This window comes from Anopheles coustani, chromosome 3 (assembly GCF_943734705.1).
Source record: "Anopheles coustani chromosome 3, idAnoCousDA_361_x.2, whole genome shotgun sequence".
Lineage (NCBI taxonomy): Eukaryota > Metazoa > Arthropoda > Insecta > Diptera > Culicidae > Anopheles > Anopheles coustani.
Window position 1 is genome coordinate 21,068,946 of NC_071288.1, and position 9,676 is coordinate 21,078,621.

The 9,676-nt window shown below is 50.1% G+C and overlaps 1 protein-coding gene across 1 annotated transcript; it reads right to left on the bottom strand.

The window, feature by feature from the left end:
* Positions 1-1,101: 1,101 nt before the first annotated feature.
* On the bottom strand, positions 1,102-3,725 carry LOC131258617 (sodium-coupled monocarboxylate transporter 1). The gene is made up of 3 exons (XM_058259968.1): positions 3,059-3,725; positions 2,219-2,976; positions 1,102-2,144 (listed from the first exon to the last, which is right to left on the bottom strand). The coding sequence occupies exons 1-3, from the start codon at positions 3,723-3,725 to the stop codon at positions 1,605-1,607; spliced, it is 1,965 nt and encodes a 654-aa protein (XP_058115951.1). The 3' UTR covers positions 1,102-1,604.
* Positions 3,726-9,676: the final 5,951 nt, after the last annotated feature.

Genomic DNA, 9,676 nt, shown 5'->3' on the forward strand with positions numbered 1-9,676 from the left:
CATTCTGCAACTATGTAATTCCAGCTCAACCGAAGGCTCGATGGCCGTTTCCCCACTTCAAATTGCCCCAAGGAATCTAACGGTCTAGCAAAAGAAACGCTCGCATAGCCTTTGGAATCCATCCACTTGAAAGCTTTATCCGTGTGACCTACATTGCTACAACGGGGGAATACTCAAAAGCATCGAAAGAGCCAGATGAGGGGGTGTAGCTCCCATGGCAATCAAGGTGCACTACGGTGCATCACCCGGCATATACCAAAAAGGGGCTGAAATGTAAAGTCAACGAGCTCATAATGAAGTAGATAAACTTCATTATGCTGCTTTTGCGGGCAGATGTGGCCACTTGACAAGGAAACTATGTTTAGCTTATTTACCATTTTGCGGTTTGTTCCTATTTCGTAGGAACTTCTCCTCTTTCAATTTCATAACCTTTTCGTCAGTTTCTTAGAGGATAGAAAGTACCCTACATTCTTGTTAGCCTTTTCTATTCATTCATCTCGAGTATCGTATATCCGACGGAACATTCAACACTCTTCTCTGCTTCATAGCTGTAGCTGTAAAATGAACCACGGAGAGGGTTTTCTGTCGCTCGTATAGTTGTACCGGTTCGGTTGAAAGGGGAAATACTTCCGGTTCAGACGAGTGGTGTTCGTCCGTCAATATCCCATCGGCTCCCGGTTCCATCCAGTATGCATCAGAATCAAGGAGGAAACGTAAGAAACAGCAACAGGAAGCGCAAATTACTAACGTAAGATAAAGAAATACCTGTCGAACATGAGCCATTCAGCTGCTTCTTTGAGAAGGCACCAACGACTTTTGATGCACTCAACACACATGCAGAAGAGATTTCATCCCGAAGGAAAACAAGCCGTAATATGATGCGCTTATGTACCGTCAGATAGGGTTACCAGCGACCGATGAAATACTTCATTGTTTCATCGTGCCTATAGATTGTGGAGAGCTGGAGTCTAAAAGGAAACGCATCTCGTTACAGCTGATTGTAGACATGCTCGGTTGATGGTGTTTGTTCGCAAGGGTGTGTAGCTGGTGTAAGTATAATATATTATTCTACTCGGCGTAACAAAAATAAGTTGATAAGTTGTAAATCTATCTTCGTATATTTGTTTCTTATGACTCGTTTAGTTATAAATTATATCAAACATAAAACAAAATCCAAGTATGACCCATCCCCTTTGAAATTCAATTCGAACATAGCCGCCTAGTTTATGCTTAAATCTAATGGTATTATACAGTTTCACGCGATTACTTGAGTCCCTTTTGAATGATTGAGACACTTGGGGTTCAAGTACTTTGAATCATGATGGGCCCTGTCAAGTTTTGTTATTTCTTTTTTGTCGATGTGGAGGGCGAAATTAATGCACTTCACTGTCCTACAAATACTATTGCGGTGAAGAAAATGGGGTCGAGATTGGCACCGGAACTGTCGCCTGCAGCCATCCGTCATCAGGCGCCGTCAATGCCGAGCCCGCGCTCGCTACCGTACCTACCCTACCTCTGTCTGTGCCCTACGTCTGCAGGTCCGCTGAGTTTATCACAGTCTTATTGATTGTTTGATTGACGCTGGCGGAAAATGCTGTCCCGCGTCAGTGCGCCGCTTCTACATCGCGCTGCCGGTACACTTCCCGGTCGTCCGGCACCTTGGGCGGTATCGGGTCGACGCTGACTACGGTAACACCCGACTGCTCCGATAGCGAGTCGAAGCCCAAATTGTCTCGCTCGAGATCCTCAAGGGGTGACTTCTTCTGCTCGACGGCTGGCTGTTCGGCGTCCTTGGGACGAATGTCCGGATTGGCGATGAACCGGCGCTCCTTGCCGGGGAACAGTCTGCTGCAGCGGTAGGCGATCGGATGTAGCAGCTTCCGATCGTATGCGTCGTCGCTGTGCGACGTTAGCACACTCACGAGTATTCCAACGGCCACCGTGAGGAACGTGCCGATCAAGCTGTAGTACATGTAGGACACGGAGTAGATGTTCTCCGGGAAGCCTCGCTCCTGGGCGGCAGGTGTCTCTAGCGTCGAGTCAAAGTACGGAAATTCCGACTCCACCTCGAGCGGGGTGTTTGCTAGCAGCCACGATTTCGTGGGTTTCGTAATGCCGGACGAGAATGTGTCGTTTGTGCAACCCTAATAAAGTAAATAATATAAGATATTCCGTTAGTTGAACGCGCTTCATCAGGATGGTTACACCGATGTCTCACCTCAATGGTGGTAGGAAGAAGAATCACTTCCTTCGAAACCGTTAGACTTCCGAACGTGATCCAGAGTGTGAGGATGTGTGAAACGATCATTCCACAAGCGGCCCCCTTCCAGTTGGCAATCGGCACCAGCATGGCGAGCAGGAACACTCCAAGCAGCGGACCGGACGTGGCCGACGTCATCAGCATGCTGCTCTCGATCACACCAGACAGCAGGCCCACCGAGAAGCCAACACCCATCACGATGACACCGTAGATGGACCCGATGAACTTGATCACGTTCAGCTGCTGCTTGTCGCTGATGCCCTTGAAGCGGGGCAGATGGGACAGGAAATCCTCCCAGGTGACGGTGGCCAACGAGTTCAGATTGGAGACGTTCAAGCTGAGCGCCCCGTTGAACAGTGACGCCATGAAGATGCCCAGCACACCCGGCAGGTACGCAAACTTATCCTCCACGAAGAAGGGAAGGATTTCGTCCATTTTGTTAATGTATCCCGCCTGCATCGGATCGCACGTGGCGTACACCGCGAAAACGCCCATGCCGACGATCCAGGCTAGACAGAAGAGAACGATCACGACCGGGATGTTGCTCATCAGCGTACGGCGCACCTCCTTGAACGTGCTCATGCTTAGGTAGCGCTGGACGAAGTTCTGCTGGCAACCGAAGATACTGAGCGACATGAACAGCTGACCAAGCCAGGCCGAGGTGGTGTCCACGCGCACCGTAAAGTCTCCGGTGAAGTTGAAGAAATCGAGTCGACCTGTCGGTGGAAAGATAGCGTTATTGAGTGTCGATCTTTGTCAACCCCTTTGGGTGTCTGCGTTCTCCCCACATCAACTTACCAGATTCGGCAGGGATGGTGAAAATCTTATCGAAACCCCCAACCGTCACCATCGCCTGTATGATGATGCCGAGCGAAATGAGGATCATCGTAACGCCCTGGATGACATCGGCGGTGATTGCGGCCTTCAAACCTCCAAGCAGATTAAACCCGATACTGATAGCCGATATGCCGATCAGCGATGCCCAGTACGGAATGCCGATGACGGTGTTCATGGCCACGGTCGGTGTGTACACGGTCACGCCCAGGTTCAGCAGCGAGCGCACGATGTACGTCCCGGAGGCGAGGCATCGCACCAGCCGGCTGTTGAAGCGCAGATCAAGATACTGGTACACCGACGTCACGCCCAGGTTAAAGTACACCGGGATGAAGATGAAGCAGACGACCGGGTAGGCGGTCACCATGCCGTACAGCGTTTCCCACATCGCCGACCCGCGGTAGAACAGCTCGCTCGGGTAACCCAGGAACGACCGGACGCCGAGGGTACCGCGGGCGATCGACAGCATCATGGCGCCCATCGAGATCGTACCGAGACCAAACACGTAGTCGGCCTTGGTTTTCTCCTTTTTGCCGAAAAATCGACCCCACAGTGGGACGAGCGTGGAGAAGATGATGAACACGATGAACACCGCATAGTCCCAGATGAGGTCCATAAAGCTTCTTGCCATCTGCAAACGAACGAGAAAAAGCGTGCAAAATACCGCATTAGTGTGAGACAAACAGAACAAAGTAGTACAACAAAGTAGTCTTTAGTCGACGACCGTGCATACGGTTGTAGCAGGCGCCATCTGTGGGAAATTCGTGTAAATACAACCAAGCCCCATTGGATGGATGAGTTAGAAGGATTGTGATTCGTCTACGATAACGCGGTCGCTACCCCTTCGGTTGGCTGCTGATAAGTGGCCACGCTCCCTCACCGCAACCAATCACGGAGGCCCATTAGAGTGATCCGTCAATGTTTGGACTCGTTTGCCGACGCTGGAACCGACGACAAAGCAAGTGTCAGACGCGACCGCCCCACTGAATGCACGTCGGTTAGCAACTGGGTATACGTGCCATCCACGGAGGAGGATCGTGCCTTCCACCTGCACACACCGGAGTCATGTTCCTCCTGAATGAAACGCTTTTGAGGACATCTCACTTTAGGAAGGAACCGCACCGTGGCTCGCTAATGGAATGTTTGTTAGTATCCTCCCGATAATGGCCTGCCCTACACGGAATCACAGCTGACACACTCAGCTGACGTCGATGACGACAGTAGTGAAAAAGAAGGATGGTATCACATACGCACACGCATACACACACAGGTCGCAGGAGTAGCACTTACAAATCGTTTCATCTCTGCAGGTGAAGCGCGCCGTCGACGTTGTCCGTAGACGCGGCGTATGTCGACGTCACGTTATGCAACGCCAACGATGAGCCCTGAACTTGCACGCGAAAAAAGCACTCCTTACCCTCACAAGAAAGGCGCAACCACGCAACTAGACAGCAGGTGTCTCGCGAGCCACCGACGCACCTACTATCTAAGCACTCTTCCACACTTTGTGGTCTGCCTCAAGTCCTCAAGACGGCAGTCTGACGTACGTGCTTTCAGCTAGACAATCGGGATGTTTCAGCCAAACAAAACAGAGCGGTTCGGTACGAATGTGAGCCTCGATTCGGGGCCGAACGCTGTTGACGTTGATCCACGATCGATAGAAACACACGCTGGTCGGTACGTTCGAGGAAGAGAAAAAACAGAGCCGACACAAACCTTCAACAGAAAAAAACCCACAGTATACTGTCCCCGGAAGATCGCGAACTAGCGATTCCGTGTGCTAGTGTGTGCAGTGCTTTTAATAGACTGCAAATATAGCCCGGTGCCAAATTGGCTCTGACCCTCCCGGTCTCTGCATTCCCCTTGATCAAACCCCGTCCCAGGAAGGGAACGCCGTAGTCACGTGTCAGTGCAGCAACAGTTGCACTTGGTGTCTAACGGAATTAAAAAAACAAAAAGGTGACATCTTTTCGCACTTCCCAACCTCCCCGCGACTGCACAATGCAGGCTAAAATAGTGAGAGAAAAAATGTCACCTTACCGCACCACGCCGCCCACCTCAGTTGATCGTTTCGGTCCCAAATTGGACTGCGGTATCTCAAGCATCTAAATTGATTGGCGTGATGCTATCGAACTCGAGCCTCCCAGGATGTACCGGGTGTGGTTTTTTACACTCGCCGTGAATGGAAAAAGGTCCCATCAGTGTTGTGTCCACCCGAGGCAGGCAAGTGCAACGGAAGGCAGCCATTGTGCCGCTCGATATCGCCCTGGCTTGGCGCATGGTATTTTTCTATTAATTTGAGCCTACTAATGTCTGCTCCCAAGTCCCCACGGTAGTCGCACTTTACGGGACCCGGCCGGTGCAAGTTTGTTGTTGTCGTGGCCCATTGTTGTCAATACGTGACGCACAGGCGAGGAAAAACACTGTCCGCTGATTGTTTCACATTTCCGGCTATGCTTTTCATCGCCGACCCGGGACTCGGCTAATCGGTGTCGATCCGCGTTGGTTCGGAAGCTCACTGCGAGTTTTCCAAATGTTTCCCCCAACCCCTCCCCTCTCCCCACTCCAATCGCTTCCTCGTTATCTGCGTTCTAAACGATCGGTCACAATCTGGCTAATCTGGGTGACTAACGAACGAATTTCGTGTCAACAAAGTATTTGTCGTATCGTTCCTCGTTGCCACATTTTGTCGTCGATCAGCAGATGATGCGCCTGGGTTTGCGGGCACTTCCTCCCCACCAGGGTGAAGGTGATGAGTTGGCGCTTAGTACTAGCGTGTCACATCTTATCCTGCCCTACCGCACATGTCGGGAAAGGGCACACAAGCCCGAGGGTTAAACTGTTGATTTTGTGCAACAATTAGCGGGTAAATACTGATGCAGGTGCACCGCAGTATACCGAGCGAACGAATGGAGGTAAATCGTAGGCAAACAGAAGAAAAACTGGCGTCAATCGTACTCAAGATGCCGAGCAGAAGGTGACGAATGTTTAGAAAAAAAGGTTGCTCAATCTGGAGGTACGATAGAAACGGCTTCCACGCGCCTTCCACGCGACAGAGCCCTTGCAAGGGTTGTCTTGTTTGTTAAGTTGAACGCACCGTTAAATTAAAAAAATGTCAAAATGACCTTGGCATCAGCACGATGATTTTTACATGTAGGTTTTAACAACTTCCAGCTAGGTAGAACGGTACATATGAAACCATCAAGAAAACTTTATCTCTAGGTCCAGGGTATCTATGAATCTCCCATTGGAGGAAACAAAGAGGTACGTGGTTAAAATCAATTTGACTTCGTTTTTCTTATCTATTTTATTCTGTAAAGACACCTATTCTTTAAGGCTCACGTGTGATAATTTTCGGTTTAATATTTTGTGGAGATAATTTTATCTTATCCTGTAAAAAACTAGCACCCTTTCCTGGCATTTCTCAAGTCAACACTACATATCATAAAGCATCCGGCACAGTGCGTTACATAACATTCCTCTGCTTTCTCCTCATTCATTGTGTGTAATCAGTGTCTATTACCCAACCGCGGCCATCGCTAAAGTCGCTCACGAAAAGCAATGCCTCCCAAACCGCATCCCTCCTCATAGCGCGCGGTCATTCTCCACAATAATTCTTTCGACAATTCAACTCAATCAATTATTCGCAAATAAAACCCGGCGTAAGCCCCTCCGTGGGAACAATCTGCGACCGGCAACTGCCGCCGCCTTCTCCACATACATCGCGATAAGACATGTACGCCTGATTACCATGTGTGGGAGTAGGGTGGAAGAGATGTTACGCACGTCGACACACACGAAAATGTTGCTTGCAAAAAATCCGAACGAATCTGGCTGAATCTTCCAACCCTTAACCGCGCGCCACCGAATGCGATCGGAGGTGCACTTTTGCGTAAGAGCCGTGGGGATCAGGGACCGACCGATCGTAGCCCGATTGTTTCGCCCTGATAGTGCACACTACTAATGTGCCGGAACAGGTTGTATGCTGGCAGCGTATGAATGAAGCGATTGGCACAAAACAGCGCCCTCCAATGGCCGTTACAATGTTGTTTTCTTTTCCATTCTGTACTCCGGTAAGTACGGCACCGTTTGACGTGATGTGGTCTTCTAAACGGATCGAAATTGGTCGTTTTGAACGTTAAACGAAAAACTAATTGCAAAGGTAAACACGGTTCACGGCACCCGGGTGTCCACTTGCGAAATGTAATTGCGTTAGAATTGCGCACCATTCCACCAGCTGGTGGCCGGGTTACCTCCGCACTGGTAGTACAAAACACTTAAATTCACCTACAACAGCATAGAACGAACGTCAAACGCTCGTATAGATGTATACACACATACACACGCACACACGAAAGGCACAAAACAAACGTAACACCCTCAAAACAATCGGCGGATATTTACCATCATTTTTGCTGCAAACCGGTGGGCAAACCCTCCCGGACTGGCCCACAAACTCTGGCGGCACGCAAACACGTGACGGTCGGCGTCTCGGTAGCACTCACAATCGAATTGTGGCCAAGAAAACAAAACTAATCTAGCCAACCACGACACTTCAGCGGGCACGTCCGGTGGGATTATGGGCCAATTACTTAACAAAGTGCAAACAAAAACTGGAACACCTGCAGCACCGATGCGACAAAGAAACAGAACTCCAACTCCAAAACAGCTGACGAACGGAAGGCACCGTTCGCGCACCACGTTGCGATAGGCTCTAGTGGGACCGGTTTCCGGTGCAGCCGTTTATCATCGCAGCTCGCGTTTCACCAGCGCCCGAACCGAGCCGAGTCGTGGCTTTGCGATGTTTCTGGTGACGCGCGCGATCCGCAACTACCGTCCGGGCGCCGATCGACAACTGACCGAGCCGGCAAACCGGGTGGAGCCTCGATCGACGCCCCGCACACCGCCAGCACCTTCGCCAGCGACACCCGTCGAACGACGGCGACGACGACAGCGAGTCATGCGGCGATGCTAATTAAATCGACCAACTCGTGCCGATTACCCCTTTGCTGAACCGCTTGAGAAGGGAAACGGTCCAAACGTGCACACGAATGTTGTTACAATTGATTCGCAAGGTGTCACCCCCGAAAAATCAGATCCGATCAATTCTAATGGGGTTCATTACCAGTATCTCACATTTTCAAAAAACCTTTGAGATGGCGGGTCCTTCTCCAACCGTAATGCCAACATCGGGTTTCCGTAGAGTTGTACCGTTTAATGCTAATGAAAGCGTTCTATACAATCACCTTTTTTTTGTTGTTATCACCACATACCACCTACAATGAACGTGCGTTACGAGCCTGTTGGCAACTGTTGATCTATTTAGGCCCCTAGCAACTTCCCAGCCATAGACCTTGCACAAAGAAACAGGAGCAACTGGAGGCACCCGAGTGACGCTAGACCCAGACTTTAGTTGAAATTATTCTATTATTATTGGTGAGGGATAGAGCGATCCGTGATAACACTTCTGGTGAACTCCTGATATCTTCCTGTGCTGCGATCCCCGATGCTGTTGTCCAGCGGAGAACTACTCACTCGGAAGGATCCAATCCACTACGCGATCTCTATCTGTCCAATCGACGTAAGCCGTTGTCAAACGTGCCACTTTACTTCCAATTAGCTCCGTCCTAACGTGAGAGCGCCTCACCCTACGCCACGAGCAATGTAGCGATGACGACAGTGCTATTGACCTCCGCGAACCTATTTTTACCGATGTTAACTGGGGAACTACCGTCTGTGTTTATGCAACGCCCACGCCTCCCAAGAGTACCTACCTTCGAGCGAACCTGATTGCTGCCGTTTTCCTCTGGATATCAAAATGTCGCCAACAAAAGGGCCAAGAACAGATAGTCGAACTACCTTCGCTCCTTCGGATGTGCACGCTGGACCACAATCGAAACGGTATTAATTGGTCCCGTCGAGCGCCTGCTGGACTTTATATAAAAGCCTCGTTTTCGGCCACCCTGTCGAGGTGTCGGGTGCGGTTATCAGCAGCACGGGCCATTCACGGACCAGTACAGGCGGATGGTCGTCTCATGTCGCACCGGTCGGCCGATTTTTAGCACCGGGAGTGAAAAACAAAAAAATAAACCAAAACAACAGATCAATCAATCATCGCTATGCTCACGCATCTGGTTCTCGCGTGGACACCACACCGAACATCGAAGCGGGCGTTGGTGTGGGAACCGCACCGGTTGAGAGTGACCATCCATTATCGGATGACTAATCCACAGCCACAGACAACAATCAGCACCAAAACGACGGAGTACAGTTGATGGTTTGGAAAAGTTTTCGATTCGCTGCTGAATTGAAACATTTCAACCAAATGTAGGTAAATAAGCCTTTCCTCGTGTCATCTGATTTAATTCTACTCACATTAGCAGGACAGTTGTGCGTGGTTCCGGTGGAGAGAGGAGATACAAATCGTGAAAATCACACAAAATAAAAGCAGGTATTTCCCAAACAGGGAGAAATAGCTCCTGATTGCGTCAGTGAGCGAATAACCGTGAAAAAATGACAACCTCCGATCGAGCGATTGTCCTCCATCACGTGACTCGCGATCGATCGGGAGCGTGTGTGTTC

Excerpts from the sequence above, each read along its gene's own strand:
- LOC131258617 (XM_058259968.1), bottom strand. The coding sequence starts at position 3,725 with ATGGCAAGAAGCTTTATGGACCTCATCTGGGACTATGCGGTGTTCATC. Across the intron at positions 2,977-3,058 it reads CACCATCCCTGCCGAATCTG|GTCGACTCGATTTCTTCAAC; the intron begins GTAAGTTGATGT and ends TTCCACCGACAG. Across the intron at positions 2,145-2,218 it reads TTCTTCCTACCACCATTGAG|GGTTGCACAAACGACACATT; the intron begins GTGAGACATCGG and ends TTACTTTATTAG.